The 26,550-nt window shown below is 43.8% G+C and overlaps 1 protein-coding gene across 1 annotated transcript in view; it reads right to left on the minus strand.

Annotated features, from left to right (window-relative positions):
- Window positions 1–6,433: 6,433 nt before the first annotated feature.
- Window positions 6,434–26,550, minus strand: part of LOC132830915 (solute carrier family 15 member 2-like) — a 231,892-nt gene continuing 211,775 nt past the window's right edge. The window contains exons 20-22 of the mRNA XM_060848864.1: window positions 24,089–24,220; window positions 19,387–19,494; window positions 6,434–8,995 (exon numbers count right to left, since the gene is read on the minus strand). Coding sequence (XP_060704847.1) covers window positions 8,783–8,995; window positions 19,387–19,494; window positions 24,089–24,220 — 453 coding nt within the window. The 3' untranslated portion in view covers window positions 6,434–8,782. The remainder of the gene's footprint in view (window positions 8,996–19,386; window positions 19,495–24,088; window positions 24,221–26,550) is intronic.

A 26,550-nucleotide genomic window follows, 5' to 3' on the forward strand; every position in this document is an offset into this window, starting at 1 on the left:
AAAAAGAGAGTAAGTAGAGATGGGTCGATGATATTTGGTGCAAGTTAGGGGGTAGACGCAACAGGATTTGGGAAATGGACGGATGGAAGATGGAAGAATGATCAGAACAGCACTGGGATAAACAAGTCTAGCAGCGAGTAAACCATGATGTTGCTCATTTACTTTTAGTAATTTAGGGATGGGGTCATTGCTGGTGGCACCTTTATTTATTGACCATCCCTAGTTGCCCCTTGAGCTGGGAAGGTGGTGGTGAGCTGCCTTCTTGAACCGCTGCAGGCCACTTTCTACAGGTAGACCTGAAATACCATTAGGGAGGGAGGTCCAGGATACTGCTGATTTTCTGCAGTGCATCTTGTAAATAGTACACACTGCTGCTGAACATCGCTGGTGCAGCAAGTTTATGGATGTGATGCCAATCCAGCAGTCTCAATTTTCTTGGATGGTGTCAAGCTTCTTGAGTGTTATCACAGCAAGTGGTGCTTGCATTTAGCTCCACTCCTTAGAGTTTGTAGGCAGCCCATGCAGATCGGAAGGTCCGACCACAACACCATGTTTCCTCTCCCGGCTTACAGGCAAAAGCTCAAACAGGAGACCCCCTCGGGGGATACAGGCCCAGTGCTGGTCGGAGGAGGCAGAGGATCAACTCCGGTGCTGTCTGGAATCGGCTGATTGGGCCGTGTTCAAACAGGCCGCAGGTACCTTGGACGAGTACGTCATCACCGTCACAGACTCTATCAGCAAGTGTATGGAGGGCTGCATACCGAGAGAGTCAATTCGGGTGTTTCCCAACAGGAAACCCTGGATGGATCAGGACATACAGAACCTGCTAAAAACCAGGTGTGAAGCCTTCAGATCAGGAGACCCACTTAAATATAAGGAATCCAAGTATGACCTTCACAGAGCCATTAAGACAGCCAAGGACCAATACCGATCCAAACTAGAGACCCAGTCACACACCCGGCAACTATGGCAAGGACTGAATGACATCACAGGTTCTAAAAAGAGACAGTGCAAGGTAGCAGACAATGACATATCCCTCCCAGATCGTCTCAACGCCTTCTACGCTCACTTTGAGCAGGCCGTGCACTCAGAGCATGTGCAAATCAACTGGCAGAGGTCTTCTCGGACATCTCCAACCTCTCCCTACAGCAGGCCACTGTCCCTACTTGTTTCAAGAGGCCAGCATCATCCCTGTGCCTAAGGCAGCTCATGCAGCATGTCTCAATGACTACCGCCCAGTGGGCCTAACTTCAGTGGTCATGAAGTGCTTTGAAAGGCTGGTCATGGCAGTAATCAACTCCAGCCTCCCCACTACTCTTGACTCACTCCAATTTGCCTATCAGACCAACAGATCCATGTCAGATGTCATATCACTTGTCCTTCACTCCTCCCTAGAACATCTTGACGCCAAGAACAGCTATGTAAGATTCAAAGTTTGTGAGAAGATTTGTAGCTCGGGTGCTCGTTGTTGTGGTTCTGTTCGCCGAGCTGGGAGTTTTTCTTGCAAACATTTCGTCCCCTTTCTAGGTGACATCTTCAGTGCTTGGGAGCCTCCTATGAAGCGCTTCTGTGCTGATTCCTCCGGCATTTATACTGGTTTGAATCTGCCGCTTCCGGTTGTCAGTTGCTGTCCGTTGCAGTGGCCGGTATATAGGGTCTAGGTCAATGTGTCTATTAATAGAATTCTTGGATGAGTGCCATGCTTCTAGGAATTCCCTGGCTGTCCTCTGTTTGGCCTGCCCTATAATAGTGGTGTTGTCCCAATCAAATTCATGTTGTTTGTCATCTGAGTGTATGGCTACTAGGGATAGCTGGTCGTGTCGTTTCGTGGCTAGTTGGTGTTCACGGATGCGGGTTGTTAGCTGTCTTCCTGTTTGTCCTATATAGTGTTTTGTGCAGTCCTTGCATGGGATTTTGTACACTACGTTGGTTTTGCTCATGCTGGGTATCAGGTCCTTTGTCCTGGTGAGTTGTTGTCTGAGAGTGGCTGTTGGTTTGTGTGCTGTTATGAGTCCTAGTGGTCGCAGCAGTCTGGCTGTCAGTTCAGAAATGCTCCTGATGTATGGGAGTGTGGCCAGTCCTTTGGGTTGTGGCATGTCCTCATTTCATTGTCTTTTACAAAAAACAGTTTTACTGCAACTACAACCCAAACTATGGGTCAGATACGTGGACGACACCTTTGTAATCATTAAAAACACAGAAATAGAGAACACACACCGGATCATCAACGCCACACTCACAGGAATCCGATTCACCAGAGAGGAAGAAAAGGACAACCAGCTCCCATTCCTGGACGTGATGGTACAAAGAACACCGAACGGAGAATTCACCACGAAGGTATACAGAAAAGCCACACACACAGACCAAGTCCTGAACTATGAAAGCAACCACCCCAACACACACAAACCAAGTTGCATCAGGACATTATTCAAAAGGGCCACAACACACTGCAGCACACCTGAACTACAAAAAGAGGAAGAAGAACACCTATACAAGGTATTCAACAAAAATGGATACACCTGCAATTTCAACAACAGATGCCTCAGGGAAAGACAACAAAATGAGGACATGCCACAACCCAAAGCACTGGCCACACTCCCATACATCAGGAGCATTTCTGAACTGACAGCCAGACTGCTGCGACCACTAGGTCTCATAACAGCACACAAACCAACAGCCACTCTCAGACAACAACTCACCAGGACAAAGGACCCGATACCCAGCATGAGCAAAACCAACGTAGTGTACAAAATCCCATGCAAGGATTGCACAAAACACTACATAGGACAAACAGGAAGACAGCTAACAACCCGCATCCATGAACACCAACTTGCCACGAAACGACACGACCAGCTATCCCTAGTAGCCATACACTCAGATGACAAACAACATGAATTAGATTGGGACAACACCACTATTATAGGGCAGGCCAAACAGAGGACAGCCAGGGAATTCCTAGAAGCATGGCACTCATCCAAGAATTCTATTAACAGACACATTGACCTAGACCCTATATACCGGCCACTGCAGCGGACAGCAACTGACAACTGGAAGCGGCAGATTCAAACCAGTATAAATGCCGGAGGAATCAGCACAGAAGCGCTTCATAGGAGGCTCCCAAGCACTGAAGATGTCACCTAGAAAGGGGACGAAACGTTTGCAAGAAAAACTCCCAGCTCGGCGAACAGAACCACAACAGCTATGTAAGAATCCTACTCATTGACTACAGTTCAGCCTTCAACACTGTTATCCCCTCGAGACCAATTACTCAACTTAGTGACCTCAGAGTAAGCCCCACTCTCTGCAACTGGACCCTCAGTTTCCTGACCCACAGGCCACAATCAGTGAAGATTGGGGACAATATTTCATCCTCACTAACACTCAACACTGGAGCCCCCCAGGGGTATGTACTCAGCTCCCTACTGTACTCACTGTATACCCATGACCGAATCGCCAAATACCAGACTAATGCCATTTATAAGTTCGCTGATGACACCACCAAAGTCGGTTGAATCCCAGATGGCATCGAAACAGACGGGAGGTGAAAGACCTGGAAAAATGGTGCACTGAGAACATTTAGCTCTCAATGCCGGCAAAACCAAGGAACTCATTACTGACTTTCGGCGGGATGTTACTCCTGCCCCCCCCATACATCAACAACACAGAGGTGGAACGAGTGTAGAGTGTCAAGCTCCTGGGAGTGGTCATCCACAACAAGCTTTCTTGGACTCTTCATGTGGACGCACTGGTTACAAAGGCCCAACAACATTTCCTCAGGCAGCTGAGGACATTTGGCAAGACGGCGAATATCCTTGCCAACTTTTATAGGTGTGCCATCAAGAGAATTGCGTCTGGTATGGCAACTGTACCATTCAAGATCGGAGACAGTTACTGAGAGTGTGAACTTGGCCCAGCCAATCACAAAGGCCAAAGGTGAGGGCTGTAGATGCTGGAGATCAGAGTCTAGATTAGAGTGGTGCTGGGAAAACACAGCAGGTCAGGCAGCATCCGAGGCGACCTCCCATCTATGGAATCCATCTACCAGGCCCGCTGTCAAGAAAAGGCATTCGCAAAGATCCATCCCACCCTGACAATGTTTTTCTACAACCTCTACCATCGGGGGGAAGGTACAGAAGCCTGAACACACACACACACCAGCTGGTTTCAAAACAGTTTCTACCCTACTGTTGTTAGAATACTGAATGGACTCTCAAACTCTTACCATTGACCTGTACCCGGGGTTTTGCTTTTGTTTACCTATTATTTACTGATCTATGCTACGTAACTCTGTGATCAGCCTGCATTGCTCACAAGACAAAGCTTTTCACTCTGCCTCAGTACACGTGACAATAAATTCAATTCAATTCAATAATCAGAGAGAGAAAGATAAAAATGATTAAAGTGGGGGGGGGGGATAATTTTCAATTTCTTTAGTATGCTTAGATTCTTTGATAATGAGAAGAAATTTGCATTTCAATAGCACCCTTCACATCATCAGGACATTTTGAAATGCGTTACAGACAATGAGACTGCTTTGGAATACTATCGCTGGTGTAACATCATGAAGTACAGTAATCACTTGACATGCTCACAAAAAGCCATGGATTGTTTGTTGAACATATTTTAATGATGCTGATCATAAAATACATGTTAGACAGGTACTGGGAAAACACTCCTCTTAAAACTGAACAGTCGTTAACACAGCTTTCGAACTACTGGAGGAGAATGTGTGTGCTGATACTTATCACAAAGGTAACAACTAGTTATTACCAACAAAAACAGAATATGCAGCCTTGCCTTGAGCCTCCGGATCTGGATACAATTAGAATTGAGGGACTCCTGTGTCATTGTATTTGCCGATGTTAAGGCTCTGATCACCACCATAATACAATCAGTTTTCTATGCTACCAGGCTTGTTACATCTTGCACAGGCAGCTCTGCATTCCTTAAAGGACAGGAATTGCAACAATGCAAAGCTACTTGATTGGCTGTCAAATACTTTGGGACTCGGTCCAAGTTCTTTTCAAGTATAGTCCATATTAGTGCGCAGTAATATTTCAGACAGTGCAACCTGCAGACTGTAGCCCAATTATCCAGCAATTCCCTCCCCAACACCCCAAGAGAAAGTATTACAGAGTTTATTTTCCGAATCCCTCAATTTCTAAAGGAAAATACCAAACATTCACTATACTTCAATATAATATACAGGACCTAATAAAGCAGGATGCTGCTGGGAGCTGCTGTATATTGGTCAGAAGTTAGAGGAATGAACGTGGAGTTCCCAGTGAGTAAACGGACAAAGTCAGAAGTCACATGTCACCAGGTTATAGTCCAAGGTGTCGTCAGGTGAAGTCCTCAGTGCTCCGAAAACTTGTGATTTTAACTAAACTTGTTGGACTACAAGCTGATGTTGTCTGACTTCTGATTTTGTCCACCCCAGTCCAATACCAGCTCCTTCACATCAAGGCTACAATAAACTGACAAACTACAGCATTTCTAAATCCTCCCCCTCCATTCGCAGACACTGAGGAACAAATGAAAATTCTTCAATTAAAATTTACAAGCAATCTTTTAACATCTGTTTGGATTTCGAGTGTGGGCACTTGTTCAGAAACAGTGCAGCATTGGTTCTCCCCACAAGCCGCTTGAGCTATTAAGTATTTCCAGGATTTTCCAATTTCAGTTTCACTTTGTACATTCCTCACCTTCAATTAGCTGGGATGTGAGGGGGTTTAAGTGATGCAATTTACAGTGAGTTTTACAGACCATTCAGTTCAACTGAGCTATGCTGATATTCACGTTTCACATGAGCTTCTTTGTATCCAATGCCATCTCATCCTTTAGCCATAAGCTTCTCATTCCCTTATGTATATATCCAGCTTCCCCTTAAATGCATCAAAATATTCCTCAGATGTTCCTGAGAGTCTAAAGTTCTATTTGTGTTGGTAAATAAGTTCCACCTGAATTCCCTATTGGATTTATTTGTGCCTGTCTAATATTTATGATACTAATTTTGAATGCCCCACCAGCAGAAACATATTTCTGAAGCTTACCTAATCACATTCTATCATAATTTTAAAGGTGTGCATCTAATCATCCTTCAGACTTTTCTGTTCCAGAGTCCCAGTTCATCCAGTCTTAACTGGGTCAGCTGTTTCTTCCAATTACAGAGCTGGAATCCAGCTGGGTAACTGGCATGGAGAAACACATTCTCGACAGAAATGATACGGTCTGTCCACACCCTCCCCTCCCCTAACCAACGTCAACAGTGGCTGTCACAAGCTGAGCTATCTGGCTGCTGATCGCTTTTCAGCTGAGGAACTTGGAACAAATTTCGCTGGAATTGATATTGTTATTGTCAATTTAATGTTCCCTGGAGAGGTGTGCAGCAGGTTATTAATCTTCTGAGAATAATCAGATCAGTGCTTACAAATTAACCACATACCATTGAATTTTATTATTGCACATTATTCTTTTCAAAGAACTGTCCAGCAACAAGATCATCCACAGATGCATTCAGAGATCAGTGTCAGACTGAAAATGACAAACAGTGACAGAGGTCTCATACACAGCTACACAACTCATAAATAATCAGGGACGCACACATACAGATGCACAAAATTATACATATATGGGTACATTCACTCTCTCAAACACTCAGACATACTCACTCACATAGCTAAACAATCAGACACTCTCAATTACACAGACACACTAACATATATAAACTCATTCACATACACTAACAAAAAATAAATTCTCACTTGCACCAATAACTAACCACACACACAGTATCTTCCATACACAACTGTGAACCTTGTTTAATCCTCTAGGCCTACATGTTAAAGAAATGTGTGTTCAGTCAATGTACCTTTAATGTCTTCTGGTGCAGCTCTTCCAGTTGTATGAATGGCATTCAACCAAAGGGTGCCCTATGGCCAGTCTTGTGTAAAAACGGTATTATCAGGATATCTTTCAGTTTCCAGTGACAATGACCCAGCCATTTATTAAGTCAATATTATCAGGATATCATTCAGTTTCCAGTGACCTTTCTTGAGTGAAAGAACAGGAATGGATTCTAGTCTGCTTGTCCACACGTTGGCCACAGTCAGTTTGCCTGATCTGTTGTTTGGCCCATATCAGCTTTAGATATGTTCCTGGCCTACTGGAAACACCCCTAACACCAGGCACATGAGAATGTCAAATGGGTTCCATTTTTCTTGGGTCCACACACAATCATGGCCTCATTAACGTGTATTAGACAGAATGGGAATAATTGCCTCTGTAAGACTACAGACTCTTAGCTGTTACATGTGACCTCTCTGGTCAAGGGCATTGCAATTTCCAAAGGAGTGTAGGTATTTCTGAGGGCTTTGGAATCATTCCATAGGCAAATGGAAGATAACACTAAGTAGTGTCTACACTTGTCTGGGCACTAGTGAGATAGACAGAAAGTGAGGACTGCAGATGCTGGAGATCAAAGTTGTAAAATGTGGTCAGTCGATCAGGAGAGTCGACATTTCGGGCATAAGTCCTTCAATCCTGATGAAGCGTTAATGCCTAAAACGTTGATTCTCCTGCTCCTCAGATGATGCCTGACCAGCTGTGCTTTTCCAGTGCCATACTTTTTGACTTTTAGTGAGATACCCTGTGATTGCTAATGAATTAAAGAACCTATCTGAGTACCAACAGTGACTGCCAGTGGAACAGCTAGTCAGGCTGGACTATTGATGGTCATTTAAGCATGAGTACACCCAAAGGGCCTGGCATTCTGACATGTATCACTGCAAAGACACTCACTTGGTCATCATCACTGGATGGAATGGAGCAGATGGATGTCAGGGCACACAGAAATCAATACAGATGAAATAGCAAACTTGATTGATTTAACCCTCCGTTATCTCAGTACTCGCATCTTACAATCATACTAGAGTTACTGACTAACCTTGATAATAACAGTATAAAAAACTTGGACAGAATGCAAGGAAAAACCCTTTTGTGAAGCGTTTTGGAAGCCATACTTTTAGAAACAAGTAGGTGGACAAACTTAAATAACAATGTGGAAGCTTGCAGAGGTCTGAGGTTATTCCAATGGGAATTGAGTGGGGATGCTCCTTGCCTCCAGCAGTAACTAGCTCTGAGATGGTGACCCCCACCCCCCGATCAAAATGTTTCAGGTGGCTTTGTTACAACAACTTCAACCTTATTGTACACATTTACTTTATTGTTTATTTCAAACTAAGTCCAATGCAGGCAAATTGCAGAGGTATATAGGGATGTCAATCTCCACAATAGCTCACACATTCATTTGGAGTCTTGTTAAGGTCTGGTGAAGGTGTGTTGAGATAGAATTAGCTCCTACTTTCCACATCATTACAACTCAACCCCCACGTTAATATCAAACGTGTGCTGGCTGAGGCCAAGCATTTCTTTACAATAAATGCTTGAAATTAATTAAATTATTGGTAATGGGAATGAGAAATAAGTACTGTACAAGCAGGCACACATGCAATGCAGCTACTTTTCAAACACAGACACACACGGTCCCTCTCTCACACACACAGTCCCTCTCTCTTACACACACAATCTCTCTCTCTCTCTCTCTCTCTCACACACACACAGACATACACAGTCCCTCTCTCTTACACACACAGTCACTCTCTCACACACTCACATATGTGTGCGCGCACACACACACACACACACACACAATTGCTGGTTTTACATAGTGGCCTTTTGTTTTGGCAGTCTCTGGAAGATGGTCCACTTGTCTCCTGAACAGCTACCTGTTGGCTTGGGGTTTGTGCTCTTCATCTGTATATGATGGAGGTGCCTTTACCTCTGAGCTGAGGCTGTCAGATTCAGTTTCTTTGTCAGCCTCATGATGGTAATCACCTTTGGTATCGATAGGATGATATTTATAAAACCTTGCTGTGACGATGAAGATCAATGAGATCAGTGCCATGAGTAAAGCGAACACAAAAAATTCCACTGCCTGTTACCAGAAGACAAATAAAATGACATGCATTAGTGAATCTTAACAAGAGGGGTTACATGCAGCACAAAATAAACATACTCCTTCTGAACCACTCTCACTCATTCTATGACTGGTCCATAAAAATATCACCTGGTGAGCAGGACAGCAAACTAAGGCAAAAGTGAGGACTGCAGATGCTGGAGATCAGAGTCTAGATGAGTGTGGTGCTGGAAAAGCACAGCAGGTCAGGCAGCATCCGAGGAGCAGGAGAATCGACATTTCGGGCAAAAGCCCTTCATCAGGAATGGACGCAGGGAGCCTCCAGGGTGTAGAGATAAATGGTGGTGGTGGGAGGGGGGGGGAGGCTGGGGAGAAGGTAGCAAAGAGTATAATGGGTGAATAGAGATGGGGATGGAGGTGATAGGTCAGAGGGGAGGGTGGAGTGGATAGGTGGGAAGGAAGATAGGCAGGTAGGACAGGTCATGAGGACGGTGCTGAGCTGGAAGGTTGGAACTGGAGTGAGGTGGGCGAAGGGGAAATGAGGAAACTGGTGAAATCCACATTGATGCCCTGGGGTTGAAGTGTTCCGAGGCGGAAGATGAGGCATCTGGTGGTGAGGGAGCGGTGGTGAGGGAGCGGCGGTGAAGGAGGCCCAGGACCTCCATATCCTCAGCAGAGTGGGAGGGGGAGTTGAAATGTTGGGCCACGGGGCAGTGTGGTTGATTGGTGCGGGTGTCCCAGAGATGTTCCCTAAAGCGCTCTGCTAGGAGGCGTCCAGTCTCCCCAATGTAGAGGAGACAGCATCGGGAGCAATGGATACAATAAATAATATTAGTGGATGTGCAGGTAAAACTTTGATGGATGTGGAAGGCTCCTTTAGGGCCTTGGATGGAGGTGAGGGAGGAGGTGTGGGCACAGGTTTTACAATTCCTGCGGTGGCAGGGGAAGGTGCCAGGAGGGGTAGGTGGGCTGTTGGGGTTGTAGACCTGACCAGGTAGTCACAGAGGGAACGGTCTTTACGGAAAGCGGAAAGGGGTGGGGAGGGAAATATAGCCCTGGGGGTGGGGTCCGTTTGGAGGAGGCAGAAATGTCGTCGGATGATTTGGTTTATGCGAAGGTTGGTAGGGTGGAAGGTGAGGACCAGAAGGGTTCTGTCCTTGTTACGGTTGAAGGGGTGGGGTTTGAGGGCGGAGGTGCGGGATGTGGACGAGATGCCTTGGAGGGCATCTTTAACCATGTGGGAAGGGAAATAGCGGTCTCTAAAGAAAGGAGGCCATGGGAGACAGGATATTTGGGGAAGGGAAACAAGGTGACTCGAGCAGTGAGGTAATATGGGCAGGGCTCAGAAATAGGGGCTGTATTGCAGGCCTCCCAACAGTGAATGTGAGATAGAGGTACAAATATGTACAGAGATCATGGAAAGATACAGGGGAAACAGGGTGGTGGTGATAGGAGATTTTAATTTTCCCAACATTGTCTGGGTTTCACTTAGTGTTAGAGGTCTAGAAGGAGCAGAATTTGTAAGGAGCATCCAGAAGGATTTTACAGAGCAGTGTGTAAATAGTCCAACTTGGGAAGGGGCCATACTGGGGCTGGTGTTGGGGAATGGGCCCGGCCAGGTGGGTGAAGTTTCAGTAGGGGATTACTTTGGGAATAGTGATCACACTTCCATATGCTTTAGGACACTCATGGACAAAGACAAGAGTGGTCCTAAAGGAAGAGTACTAAATTGGGGGAAGCTCAACTCTACCAAAATTTGGCAGGAGCTGGCAAATATAGATTGGGAGCAGCTTTTATTCATATATAAGGAGCAAGAGGGTAACTAGGGAAAAGGTTGGCCCACTCGAGGAAAGTTATGGGTGGAGTCAGAAAAAATGGGTGAGATTCTTAATGAGCATGTTGCATCAGTATACACCGAGGAGAGGGACATGATGGAAGTTGAGGTGAGGGATAGATCTTTGATTACTCTCGGTTAAATCAGCGTACCGAGGGAAGTGTTGGGCATTCTAAAAGGCATTAAGGTGGACAAGTCCCCAGGTTTGGATCGGATCTATCCCAGATTACTGAGGAAAGCGAGAGAGGAAATAGCTGGCGCTTTAACTGATATCTTTGTAGCATCCTTGAACACAGGGGAGGTTCCAGAGGACTGGAGATTGCTAATGTTGTCCCCTTGTTTAAGAAGGGGAGCAGGGATAATCCAGGTAATTGCAGACCTGTGAGCCTGATGTCAGCGATAGAGAAGCTACTGGAGAAGGTACTGAGGGATAGGATATATACCCATTTGGAAGGAAATGGGCTGATCAGTGATAGGCAGCATGGTTTTGTGCAGGGTGGGTCATGTCTTACAAACCTAATAGAACTCTTTGAAAAGATGACAAAGCAGGTTGATGATGGAACGGCTGTTGATGTCATATACAAGGATTTTAGTAAGGCGTTTGAGAAAGTTCCCCATGCTACGCTGATGAAGAAGGTGAAGTCTCCTGGGGTCCAGGGTGTTGTAGCTAGATGGATAGGGAACTGGCTGGGGAACAGGAGACAGAGAGTAGTACTGGAAGGGAGCTTCTCAAAATGGAGACCTGTGGCCAGTGATGTCCCACAGGGATTTGTGCTGGGACCACTTTTGTTTGTGATATACATAAATAATTTGGAGGAAGGTGTAGGTTGCCTCATTAGCAAGTTTGCAGATGACACTAAGATTAGTGGAGTAGCAGATATTGAAGGGGACTGTCAGAGAGTAGATAGATTGGAGAGTTGGGCAGAGATATGGTGAATGGAGTTCAAACTGGACAAGTGTGAGGTGATGCATATTGGAACATCCAATTTAAGACCGAACTGTACAGTAACTGGAGAAGTCTTGGGGAAAATTGATGTGCAGAGAGATCTGGAAAATTGATGTGCAGAGAGGTGCATTGTTCCCTGAAGGTGGCAATGTAGGCCAATAGAGTGGTCAAGAGGGCACACATCATGCTTTCCTTCATTGGACGGGGTACTGAGTACAAGAGTTGGCAGGTCATGTGATTGTTATATAAGACTTTGGTTTGGCCACATTTGGAATACTGTGTACAGTTCTGGTCACCACATTACCAAAAGGATGTGGACACTTTGGAGAGGGTGCAGAGGAGGTTCACCAGGATGTTGTCTGGTATGGAGGGTGCGAGCTATGAAGAGAGGTTGAGTAGATTAGGATTATTTTCACTGGAAAGACAGAGGTGGAAGAGGGACCTGATTGAGGTCTACAAAATCATGAGAGGGACAGACAGGGTAGATCGCAAGAAGCTTTTCCCCAGAATGGGGAACTCAGTTACTAGGGGGTCATGAGTTCAAAGTGAGAGGGGAAAGATGTAGGGGAGATATGTGTGGAAAGTTCTTCACACAGAGGGTGGTGGATGCCTGGAATGCATTGCCAGCTGAGGTGGTAAGGGCGAGCACAATAGTGTAATTTATGATGGATCTGGACAGATACATGAATAGGCAGGGAGCAGGGGGATACAGATCCTTAGAAAAATGAGGGCAGTTTTAGATCGAGAATCTGGATCAGCACGGGCTTAGAGGGCCAAAGGGCCTGCTCCTGTGCTGTAATGTTCTCTGTTATTTGTTCTTTGTTTGGAGGGAGGGGTGCATGGTCAAGTAAATAGAGATTTGGAAAGTTTAAGAAATTGGATAAAATATAAATAGTTAAAGGAAAGGATGCACAGTAATGATACAGGAATATTAACGACAGTGTGACAGAGAGATAGAGACAGCAAACACAGTACAGTGGACCAGCAAATATCACCAGAGTTGACAGAAACAGTAAAAAGACAGACCTACAGGCTCTTTATCAGAATGCACATTGCATTTGTAAGAAGATAGATTGATTTTCATTCCTTTACCGGAATCTCCATACACAGTTTTCCTCCTTTGGGGAATAGTGAGGAGATGGTGGAAGGATTTCCAAGCAGATGATTAGCCTAGTGAAGCACATCATTGTTGTTCCCTCCGTGACTTACAAGGCTTGTCATGGAGCTCGGAGCTGGCTCTATATGGCCAGAGGTGAGAATGCCAGCAACTGATGTGGAGGACCCAGTGTTGCACTGGGGTGGACAAAGTTAAACATTATACAACACCAGGTTATAGACCAACACCAGGTTATAGTCCAACAGATTTATTTGGAAGCACTAGCTTTCATAGCACTGCTCCTTCATCAGGTGGTTTTGGAGAATAAGATCATAAGACACAGAATTTATAGCAAAAGATTACAATGTCATACAGTGACATATTGAACAAACCTGGTTTGTTAAGTCTTTCATGTTTTATAATGCAGGTTTCAGCTCATTAATATGTAAATTCCAAAACTTCTTTTAAGCCACCTTCTTGAGATAACTTAAAGTTTTATAACAAAAAGTGATATTTCAGCTCAGACAATGCCTTAAAGGTGTGAGGTCAGAGTCTGTCTGTGTCCCAATCTTGAGTTAAATTTGTTCTATTTCTAATGTGGAATTTACAAAATATTATATGGATTGACTACCAGCATTGACTGTCTGCAGTTGTGCATTTTTGAACAAAATAGAATGCATCTGAAAATATAATTCTGCAAATACAAATTCACCCCATAGACTTGTATGTGTGTGTGCGTGCATGAGTGTGTGCGTGAGTGTGAGTGCATGTGCGTGAGTGTGTATCCATGCCCACACATGTGTGAGAGTGTAGAGTGCAGTGGGGCCACCTGTAGTGCGACATGAACCCAATGTCCCGGTTGAGGCTATCCCCATTGATACCGAACTTGACTCTCAGCCTCAAGAAATGGAAGCAGAGAGAAGGTTTTGGCAAGATGCGCATCCTCATCGATAAAATGTTGCAGGCTGCGAAGAACATGACGTCGTTTTTTTGGCTCCCAGGAAATACTGGACAACGAAAGGTACCAATCGGTTGCAACCTGTGTCTGTCTCCTGAGGAGGTCATTATGGTTTCTCACTGTGGCACATCAGAACTGGTGATCGATGAGTTGAGCATCTTACTCTGTTCTTATGAAGGCATCCCTGAGCACCTTCAAGTGCCCGTCACATTCCTCCTCATCTGAACAGATCCTGTGTATGCGTAGGGCTTGTCCGAGGGCATGGCTATTTTAATATGTATCAGGTGGAAGCTGGAGAAGTGTAGCATCATGAGGTTATCCGTGGGTTTGTGTAGAGTTAGCTGTCCCTCCTTGATGGAGATGCATGAGTCCAAGAATGAGACAGATACTGAAGTGTAGTCCATGGAAGTCTGATGGTGGGATGAACCCTGTTGATATCACTGTGTAGTTGCTTCAGTGACTCCTCGCCATAGGTCCAGAGGATGAAAATGTCATCAATATATCTGGTCTATAGTGTTGGTTGGAGGTCCTGTGCAGCGAAGAAGTCTTGTTCAAGCCTGTGCATGAAAATATTGGCATATTGGGGTACATAATTTGACCCCATGGCTGTTCCGTGTGTCTGGATGGTGAACTGGTTGTCAAAGGTGAAAATATTGTGGTCAAGGATAAAGCAGATGATTTGGAGAATGGTGCTCGAAGGTTGGCAGTTGTTGGTAGGGGGGATGATGGCATCGCTTTTCAGATGAGGAGGAACGTGATGGACACCTGAAGGTACTCAAGGATACCCTCATAAAAACATGGTACGATGCTCCACTCATTGATTGCCAGTTCCAACGTGCCACAGCGAGAAACCGTAATGGTCTCCTCAGGAGACAGTCACGGACTGCAACCAATAGGGTACTCTTTGTTGTCCAGTACTTCTCGGGAGCCAAAAGACTATGCCATGTTCTTCGCAGTCTGCAACACATTATCAATGAGAATGAGCACCTCACTAAGACCTTTCCCACACCTCCACTTCTCGCCTTTAAACAACCACCAAACCTCAAACAGATCATTAGATTAGATTACTTACAGTGTGGAAACAGGCCCTTCGGCCCAACAAGTCCACACCGACGGGCTGAAGCGAAACCCACCCATACCCCTACATTCACCCCTTACCTAACACTATGGACAATTTAGCATGGCCAATTCACCTGACCCGCACATCTTTGGACTGTGGGAGGAAACCGGAGCACCCGGAGGAAACCCACGCAGACACGGGGAGAATGTGCAAACTCCACACAGTCAGTCATCTGAGTCGGGAATTGAACTCGGGTCTCTGGCGCTGTGAGGCAGCAGTGCTAACCACTGTGCCACCGTGCCGCCCACAGTTTGTTCACAGCAAACTGGCCAGCTTTCAGGACAACACCAACGATCACACCACACGATGCTGTCATGGCAACCGTTGCAGGACATGTCAGTGTCGACACGGATACCACTATTGCACGTGGGGACACCACCCACCATGTACGCGGCAGGTACTCATGTGGCTCAGCCTACATTGTCTATCTCATATGCTGCAGGCAAGGATGCCCTGAGGCAGTGTACATTGGCAAGACCAAGTAGAGGCTATGAAAACAGATGAGTGGACACCACACAACAATCAACAGACAGGGGTGTTCCCTCCCAATCAGGGAACACTTCAGCAGTCCAGGATATTCGACCGCTTACCTTCGGGTGACTGTTTTCCAAGGTGGACTTCAGGACAAGTAAGAACGCAAAGTGGGCGAGCAGAGACTGATAGGCAGGATCAGTATCCATGGGGACGGCCTCAATCGGGACCTTGGGTTCATGTCACACTACAGGTCACCCCACTGCACTATACACACACTCTCTCTCACACACTCTTACATACTCACATACATCCTCCACACTCACACTCATGCACACACCATCACACAGGCTTATACTCCATCAAATCACACACACTTTACCAAGCTTTCACACACACAAACGCACACTCTTTCACATGCACTCACACTCACACCCACACACTCACTCTGTCTCTCTCATGCGCACACACACACACACACACACACACATACAAGTCCATGGGGTGAAATTGTATTTGCAGACTTAGGGTTGCAGATACATTCTATTTTGCTCTCGAGAAGGTGGCTTAAAATAAGTTCTGGGATTTATATATTAATGAGCCTAAACCTGCATTCTAAAACATGATAGACATTACAATCCAGGTTTGTTCAGATATCACTATATGACTCTGTAATCTTTTGCTCTAAATTCTGTGACTTATTCTCCACAACCACCTGATGAAGGAGCAGAGCTCCAAAAGCCGGTGCTACCAAATAAACCTGTTGGACTCTCACCTGGTGTTGGACTATAACCAGGTGTTGGACTATAACCTGGTGTTGGACTATAACCTGGCGTTGGACTATAACCTGGTGTTGGACTATAACCTGGTGTTGGACTATAACCTGGCGTTGGACTATAACCTGGTGTTAGACTATAACCTGGCGTTGGACTATAACCTGGTGTTGGACTATAACCTGGCGTTGGACTATAACCTGGTGTTGGCCTGTAACCTGATGTTAGACTATAACCTGGTGTTGGACTATATCTTGTTGTTGTATGATTTTTAACAATGGCGGTATTGTGTCACCAACCCTCCTGATGGATGAATTGATAGCATAAATGGAAATAATGATCCATAATATAAAAACCATTTCTGAGATGTAGTTGCAGAGTGACCAAGGCTAGGACCTGAATAGTAAAAAAGGTTTTGACATTATAGAGGAACAGCAGGATAGGAAAATGAGATGGGGGAGCTCTGTTAATAAAAATAAGATTGGTACAATGGTGCAAAATAATCTTGGTTCAGAAGACCATGATGCAGAATCAGCTTGGGTGGAGATTAAAAAATAGCAAAAGAAAGAAGTCCCTTGTGGGAATAGTTTATTGTTTCCCCACTATCCCAATAATACCATGCAATAGGGCAGAGTACTCATCAAGAAATAATGGGGGAGAGCAAGTAAGGTGACTAGATTGGAAGCTGATTGAATATATTTGGTACGTCTTCTTAAACAACACTTTCTGGTATCTATCAGAGACCAAGCTGGACCTGTTAATGTGGAATTAGACTAATTTAATTAATTAACTCAAATTAAAGGATTCTTCAAGCAAGAATGATTATAACATGATTATAACATGATAAAGTTCCAATGTAGGCAAAAGTGAGGACTGCAGATGCTGGAAATCAGAGCCTAGATTAGAGCGGTGTTGAAAAAGCACAGAGGTCAGGCAGCATCCAAGGAGCAGGAAAAATGACGTTTTAGGCAAAAGCCCTTCATCAGGAATGAACACTGGTCTAGCCAATGAATGAATAACAGCAATAAAAATATCATAAATGTAAAATACTGTTTCATCTACAAAAATCACAGGGACACCCTGTGAAGTGATTTGATTCCAATTGCATGGTACCTCTGCGTACAACGCTCTCCAGCTCAGATCCCCAATAGAAAAGGGAAGGGTACCCTTTTAGAGAGCCCTGCACCAGGGACCTTTCTGTGCTGAGTCTAAGAACCACAGTGGCTAACAGTGATTGAGGTTAATCCATTAGTGAGTCTTAATAAAGAGAGGCACTTGTCTTACATTACTAGAGGAGTCTTACTGCTTGATAGCAATTGCTAATAGTTGCATTGGCTAGGTTGGTATAATTACTGAAACTACCAGGAAACCAAAAGATGACACATATGGCCCCATCAGGATCTAGAGCTGGATTCCTGATTGTCCACCCAGAGCCTTATAATTCCATTAGTCTAATCCAGTCTCCAACATTACACTTTCAAAACCATCACCATACACAAAATAAAGCATTCTCAAAGTGACACTGACAACAGGATAGAAGTATTAATTTTGAATCAATTGAACATTGCCTGCTGATGAGGTTCGGATTCCACTGATCTCTGAGACTGACTGGTAGGGAGCTGAATTCCCATTATACAACAATTTATAGTTATATAGCTTCATTAATTTAGGAAAAAAGTTCCAATGCACTTGGCAGGTGTGTTATTACATGTTTTAGTACTGAACCACATTTCAAGTGACTCAGTAAAAGAGATAAGCTTTAAGAGGCGTTCTAAATGCTTGCCTAGCTTGGTGGTAAGGTGGTGACACAGTGGAAATGTCACTGGGCTAATAACCCAGAACACCAGGCTAATGTTCGAGGGACATGGGTTTAAATCCCACCATAGCAAACGGTGAAATTTGAATACAATAAAAATCTGGAACTAAAAAAAAGGCTAACCAAAAAGCAACCATGAGAACATGGTCAATTGCTATAAAAGCTGGTCTGGTTCACTGATGTCTTGTACGCAGGTAAATCTGCATTAGACCATAAGATAAGAGCATATGAGCATAAGATATAGGAGCAGAAATTAGGCCTTTCAGCCCATCGAGACTGCTCCACCATTCAATTACAGTTGGTAAGTTTCTCAATCCCATTCTCCCACTTTCTCCCCGTCAATCTCTTCTTAACCTATGGACACATTGCCTTAGACAAACTTTAATATGATTGACTCTCCATGCCCTCTGGACAATTAGGGATGGGTAATAAATGCTGTCTTAGCTAGCAATTCCCACATCCATGTACAAATGAAAATAAAGTATAGGAGAGAGAGACGAGGAGTGAGTCAGGAAAGAATTATAGAATGTGGTGCCCATAACAAGCATATGGAGCCGAGACAGATGTAGAAGAGGCCAGGATTGGAAGATAATGAGTATTACTGAGTACAGTAGGTCTAGGAAAGGTTACAGAGATAGGTAGGGCCAGACCATCAAGGAGCTTGATCAAAAGGATGAAGGATTTAAATGTAAAGCATTGTCAGTCTAAGATTAATGTAGATCAGGAAGCACAGGGGGTGACAGATAAACAGGACTTGCTTTGAGGTAAGATACAAGCAATAATATTTTGGATGACCTCCAGTCCATATTGTGAGATAGGAGAGTAGCCAGGGTTGCTGAGGTGATTGAGTCTACAGGTAACAAGGGCATGGACAGGTGGAGCTAAGCCACAGGCAACTCAAAATTAACACATTTTTAAAGCTCAACACGCAAACTGGGAACAATATTCTCATGCCTATACACCAAGCAGCCTCACCTATCACTAATTAGAAATGGAAACAAGCACAGATGCCAGTCAGAACTGAGGGTGTAAGTTTTCCAATAGTGAAACTAAACTGACTCAAAACTTCATATAAACTTTCTTCATTTCGCTTTGGACGAATCAGCTGGCCAGTTACTAACATCTTATAAACGCCAACTGTATCCAACAAGCACAGAAATGGATTGGGACATCACCCTAGAACCCTCTGGTCCAGAGTCACGAAAGTCCTCCTTTTACAAGATGATAGTGAGCAATGGTTTGCAGACAGCAATTCCCCAAAGGCCCCGATATGGGATGGGATTTCTGCATTCTCTGGTCACTTGTGCTTTGGAGCAGTTGTCTGTTGGATTAAATGGCCTGTCTCAGGCTGATTTGGGATCTGCTCCCTCCTTCTGATGAACCCAGATCACATACCTGATCTTTTATTATCGCGATCTCCGCAATCAACACGACTATGAGATTTCCTACGCCAATGGTAAGAAGCCAAACAGCCATCACAACAGATCTCATTGAGGAAGGAGCCTGCAATATAAGATGAGAAGCAATCTTGTTACCAGTGAGAATGATCCCATTCTACAAGGAATAAGAGGAAGAAAGGAAGCAAAGACTAGGCTGATACAATGAGATGGAGTAGAGAGCGAAGACGACTCATTCAGAGAAACTCTAGCATGGACCTGATGGGCTGAATGGACTGTTCTGGAACTGTAAATTCTAAGTTATTCTATGTACATCCCTCATTAAAGTAAACCATAGGATACAGGTGGAAAGGTAGGTACATGGAGCACCAGTGCCAGAATGGGCATTTCCCCAACCCTGTCTCTAAAGAGCAAATCCCTTAGAGTCCGGCATCAGATTTGTTCAGAGAAAAGCTGGGGATATCAGTCACACTCTGTGTGTTACAGCTCTGCAGAACCAACTGTGAGCAGGTTGTGGTTAGAGTAGAGTACTGCCAAATCCTCCTTTCCACCCTCTTACAACAATGTCAAATCAGTTTAAACAGCCGCTCATGGGGCATTGTAACAGAAACAAAATCAGTAACAATGGTTAACAGAGAGCCACCAACCTGGAATGGAAACATATAAAGCCAAATCAAGATTGTTGTCTGGTGTGATGATATACTCCAGCCATATGCAGTGTCTCTAAAGGCCTCTATTGAGGTGGTGGACACTGCATGCTCCATGGAGATTGAGTGCAAGCATGACCAGGAAAGAGGGGCAGACACTTAAGGCACAATGAGTTCCTCCACAGCCTGCGATCTGGTCCTGTTAGTGACAGCTCTGGCCAGGTTCAGGAGCAGCTCCATAAGGAGACCCTTCAATTTGCCCAGTCCCCATCCCCACATAAAATGGCCATGGTTTAGGAGTTACTTAAAAATCACACAACACCAGGTTATAGTCCAACCAATTTATTTGGAAGAGCTAGCTTTTGGAGCGCTGCACCTTTATCGGGTAGCTGTGGGACAGGACCATAAGACACAGAATTTATAGCAAAAGATCATAAGGTAATGCAACTGATGCACTATATTGAACAAACCGAGATTGCTGTTAAGTCTTTCACGTTTTCAAATCGTTTACAGGTTTCGGTTCATTAATATGTAAATCTCAGAACTTCTTTTAAGTCACATTCTCGAGATAACTTAAGGTTTTATAAACCAAAAGGTGACATCTCACTCAGACATGCATTAAAGGTGTGAGGTTAGAGTCTGTCTGTATCCCAGTCTTTGGTTCTATTTCCAAAGTAGGAATTTACAAAATATCACATGGATTGACTTGCCTGCAGATTGTGCACTCTGCACAAACTAGAATGTTTCTGCAAATATAATTCTGCAGATTCACACCTCACACCTTTAATGCATTGTCTGAGCTGAAATGTCACCGTTTTCTAAAATAAAACCTTAACTTATCTCGAGATTATGCCTTAAAAGAAGTCCTGAGATTTACATATTACTGAACTGAAACCTACAACTGATTCTAAAAGATGAAAGACTTAACAGCAATTTAGGTTTGTTCAATACATCATTTCAGTTGCATGACACTGTAATCGTTTGCTATAAATTCTGTGCCTTATGATCTTGCTGCACAGCTACCTGATGAAGGAGCGTCACTCTGAAAGCTAGTGCTTCCAAATAAACCTGTTGGACTATAACCTGGTGTTGTGTGATCTTTAACTTTCAAGATTAGAGTGGTGCTGGAAAAGCACAGTAGGTCAGGCAGCATCCGAGGAGCAGGAAAATCGATGTTTTGGTCAGGAGTCCTTCATCAGCAATGATTCCTCTTCAAATAACACTCAGCATCCATGAGGTTTTGGGAGAGATTTCCAAATTCCAGTGACACTTAATGTAAAAGATGCCTTCTGACTTTACACTGAAATGAGTTTGTCTCCTTTAAAGACAGTCGCCTTTATCTTGATTCTCCTATCAAAAGGATTGGTTTCTCTGTTTCTTTCCATTAAATCCTTTTGATTTAAACACAAGCATACCAACGCCTTCTTCACTATCCTATCTACCTGCGACTCTACTTTCAAGGTCTCTTTGATCAGCAACACTCCCTAGGAACTTACCTTAAGTGTACAAGTCCTGCTAAGATTTGCTTTCCCAAAATGCAGCACCTCGCATTTATCTAAATTAAACTCCATTTTATTGGTCAGAGTATTGAGTATAGGAGTTGGGAGGTCATGATGTGGCTGCACTTTTGGTTAGGCCACTTTTGGAATATTGCGTGCAATTCTGGTCTCCTTCCTATCAGAAGGATGTGGTGAAACTTGAAAGCATTAAAAAAAGATCCATAAGGATGTTGCCAGGGTTGGAGGATTTGAGCTACATCAAGAGGCTGAGTAGGCTGGGGCTGTTTTCCCTGAAGTGTCAGAGGCTTAGGGGTGACCTTCCAGAGGTTTATAAAATCATGAGGGGCATGGATAGGATAAATAAACAAATTCTTTTCCCTGGGTGAGGGTGTCCAGAACTAGAGGGCACAGGCTTAGGGTGAGAGGGGTAAGATTTAAAAAGGACTTAAGGGAAAACCTTTTCACGTAGATGGTGGTACGTGTATGGAATGAACTGCCAGAGAAAGTTGTGGAGGCTAGGACAATTGCAACATTTAAAAGACATCTGATGGGTATATGAATAGGAAGTGTTTAGAGGGATATGGGCCAAGTACTGGCAAATGGGACTAGATTAGGTTAGGATATTTGGTCGGCATGGATGAGTTTGACCGAAGGGTCTGTTTCCGTGCTATACATCTCAATGACTCTACGATGAGTTGGGCTAGATCAAGGCATGAACAAACCATTCCTTTCTTATGGATTGGCTCCACCTGATCTTCGGGCATGAGCCCTTCTTCATTCCTTCTCCTTGGATGCTGCCTGACCTGCTGCGCTTTTCCAGAAACACATTTTCAGCTCTGATCTCCAGCATCTGCAGTCCTCACTTTCTCCACCTGATTTTCCCCATGTGCTCTTGCGCTTTTCCCCAGAAACTCATCCAACTCTCTTTGGAATCTCTTTAAGCAGTTCATTGTTAATACCCCACACTTCAGACATGTACAACTCTAAAAACACCACCCTCTGTGTGGATATTAGTATAAGAATTCACCCTCTGGATATATGCTACTCTAATGGGGTGGAACAGTGGCTTGGGATGACACGGTGGCTCAGTGGTTAGCACTGTTGCCTCACAGCACCAAGGACCCGGGTTCGATTCTAGCCTCAGACAACTATTTGTGTGGAGTTTGCACATTCTCCCTGTGTCTGCGTGGGTTTCCTCCGGGTGCTCTGGTTTCCCCCCACAATCCAAAGAGGTGCAGGTTAGGTGGAATGGCCATGCTAAATTGCCCATAGAGTTCGGGAACATGTAGGTTACCTGCATTAGTCAGGGGTAGATGTACAGGAATGGGCTTGGGTGAGATACTCTTTGGAGGGTCAATGTGGACTTGTTGGGCCAAAGGGCCTGTTTCCACACTGTAGGGATTCTATGATTCTATAAATACCCCATCCTCTGGGTGTATGTTATCATAATATCATGGTCTCTGAATGTGGTGATTCATTTTCAAGATTGTTAGATTCTCAATTGGTCTGCAAATCCTTTACTATTTCTTTGAGAGAAGAGAAATAACTGCTTTCTTGCATATGTAACTGCTGACCTTTAAACAAGAGGGTTTATGTTTTGGCTATGGATATGGAACACGAGGCTGCTCAGGTGTGTGTTAGGTTAGTTCTAGTCTGAGGTTTGCAAATTATTAGGCAATTACTGTTTATTTTATACCTACTTCTCACACTTCCCATTGAATGTGGCATGTTGTAAATGGAAATTGCCTGGAGTCTTGTCTCTCCAGTAAAAAAAATCTTGATCATGAAAATATAACCAGAATTTAATATAGTGTTCCACTCACACAGAAACAAGCCAAGCTCGACACTGGACATCCCCACAGCACACTGTAGCAATGTCCCAAAAATGAGAATATCCACGATTGTTTCAATGAATCAAATTTATCATCATTCTGAGTTTGTTCTTTATTTGTCAGTAAACCCAGACATTTTCACAAATGCTGCGATGGAACTGCTCTAAGAAACCTGGAAATATTCCTTTGACCTCAAAAATGAGCCTTGAGTCTCAGAAACCATCTTCCCATTTTAAAAGTTTTTTGCCTCAAACTTCATATGCAAACATATCTGAATGCGAATCTGACAAAGTCTGATTGATTGAGTTGACTGGGCTTCAGTTCAGACCTTCAACCAATCAGATTCAGAAAACATAAGGTCCAATCTGGTGTAGTTCCAGTGACAAAAGCAGACTTTTCTTTTGAAATATCAATATTCTGACACATGGGCAAGAAATCAGTTTGACTCTGCTGCTGGAAACATGGGTTATGAGACCAAGGCAAGGAAAGGCAATAACATGGAGAGCAGCCAAGGTCTCATTGAAAAGTGAGAGTTTAAATGGTCTTCTCCTGTTCCTAGATCTGGGAAGTAACCCAAAGTTCCAAACACTTCAAACTTCAAACAAAGCTAAAATAGGGAAAAGTACTCCAAAGAGAAGTTTCCTGTTAAACTTGGTTCATGGCATGTTTATTTTATAAACAATGTTAATGGCTGTTCTACATCAACAAATTAAAACCATTACCTGAGTGTAAGCCAGATGTAGTCCAGTCACTGCAAAAAATATCTCAGACATTGAGATTACAAGATACTGAGGAATTTGCCAAAGCACGGAGACAGTTTTTGGCCAGTTATCAATGTTCAGCTGCACAGTGACCTGGGAAAAAAAACGACACATCATTATGCCAAGAAGTCAAGAATATGAAAATCTACTGAGACCAACCAGCACCAACAACATAGGCAAAAGTGAGGATTGCAGATGCTGGAAATAAGCGTCTAGATTAGAGTGGTGCTGGAAAATCACAGCAGGTCAGGCAGCATCTGAGGAGCAGGAAAATCGACGTTTCGGGCAAAAGCCCTTCATCAGGACTCAATTGCCTGACCTGCTGTGCTTTTCCAGCACCACTCTAATCTAGCACCAACAACATGTAACCACCTATCCACTTTGCTCCACATCTCTCAGTCAGTTTTCTCTCCAGGAATATGTCCAAGTGTCTCCTGAGTCCCCATCAACAATTCAGGGGGAACAAGCTTTCATTCAAATATCATTGCAGGGGAATCACATTGTCATGGCCTAATTGGGCAGCCTGGCCTCTTTCCGTGCTACAAATCTGACCAAATTCTATGCAACTACTTTGAACCTTACCAGGAAGGCCAAAGCCATTATTTTCAGTGTTCACTACAAAATGTATTCCTTCACCAAGGACACTAACCTTGCCAACCAACCAGACTGCAGTGAACTCTCTCTTTCAACTTTGCTTCAAAGTTTCAATCCCAATTTCATCAGTTGACTCAGTGATCCACTCCTATCATCTTACCACTCAAAGTACAATTTCTTTATTTCCTGTAGATACATGACAGTCTTGAGTTTCACTCAAATGAAGGAAAATAATCACATTTATATACTTTTGTGTTTGCACATGAGTTTTCAAGTTTTTGCTTTGCTTGCTGTCTGGGTGAGACGCTTTTTTGGAGTGGTTGGTGTGGACTCGATGGGGTGAATGGGCAGCTTCCACTCTGAAGGGATTCTATGATTCTATGCCTCCAAACCACATGTAATCATCAACTGAATTCCTAGCCCAGAATCTTAGCTACTTTTATTGGGTCAGAGTCTCAGCTGGCAGTATTAAAACAAATAGGTTGCCTTGATATAGACTAACAACAAAGTCCAAGTAACCTGTTTTTATATTTGGACAGTCCTTAACTAGCTGTAATTTCTTATGATTTATCAATTGTTTCTTCTGTAAAATTTGCTTCTGCCAATTGAGTTAATGATTATGTTAATTAAGAAATAAGACTCTCAATTTCCAATTGAGAATGTTTAATTGGGGAATATCCTTTGGCATAAAAATCAATGGAAAGTAATTTGAATAATATTTAAGAAAATGGTGTTGCCTCATGTGGGATTCACTGTAGCTGCAATGGGCATTGAGGTGTAAGGGGGAGGTGAGGAAGAGAGCTAGCAGTGATTCTGGTAAGTTCCAATTTACTGAAGTGGCAAGAGGCTGCATAAGGTTCTGCTTCAATGGTAGGCCTTTGTAAACCTTTAAAACTGATAGTCAAACTGGCGACTTTAAACTCTCTGCATTTCCCACTGCTGGACTGCTGAGTTCCTACACTGCATAAGCAATTCATAAATGTCCCTTAAGTGTCGCAACTGGCATGAATTGATTTTAAAACAACTTAGTTAGCTACATGCTGAGATTGGAAGTGACCTGAAACATTACTTACTACAAATATTGTATCAATTGAGTGTGAATATGTAAAGTACAATTTCTTTATTTCCTATAGATACATGACAGTCTTGAGTTTCACTCAAATGAAGTGATTGGGATACTGAGTAGGGAAAGTTAGAGCTCATGAATAAGAACTCACGTAGAAGAGGATGAGCTGTGGAAGAGAAAAGCACTCTGGTTTACACTGTACTCGGTATTTTACAACCCATGTGGAAAACAGACCAGTCCCACTCCTTGCTTTACCAGCTAAATGTTTACAAAATTAACATTGCCCACCTGACTTTAGGGCAGATGGAACAGGGGACTGTGACTTTCTTAGCACTGGCCCCAGTCAAACTGACATTTATACTTTGTGAGTGGAAACCTAATACTGAAGTGCTAGAAATAGCAATGCTCCAGTGCTAACGCTGCATATTTCTATCAAAGGAAATATGGATCATTCTGATTACATCTGTCAGTCTCTATAGATGTCAATGTAGACAGTGACTTAGTAGGGCAGAAGTTGAACATTGTTGTAAATGGGGACTTGTGAGCAAACATTTTCATCTTGCACGGGAACCATAGATGTGCTGTAATGAAGACATACTGGTCTAGTTTAGGAAAGGAAATCTGGTTAGCAAGAACGAGTTGGACCAAAGGGTCTGTTTCCGTGTTCTATGACTATGCAAGAAGGCATTCGACAAGGTACCTCATAGAAAAGTAAGTTATAAGAGTCCATGATGTTGATCATAGTACGTTGGTATGGATAGGG

Source organism: Hemiscyllium ocellatum, chromosome 32, assembly GCF_020745735.1.
Source record: "Hemiscyllium ocellatum isolate sHemOce1 chromosome 32, sHemOce1.pat.X.cur, whole genome shotgun sequence".
NCBI lineage: Eukaryota > Metazoa > Chordata > Chondrichthyes > Orectolobiformes > Hemiscylliidae > Hemiscyllium > Hemiscyllium ocellatum.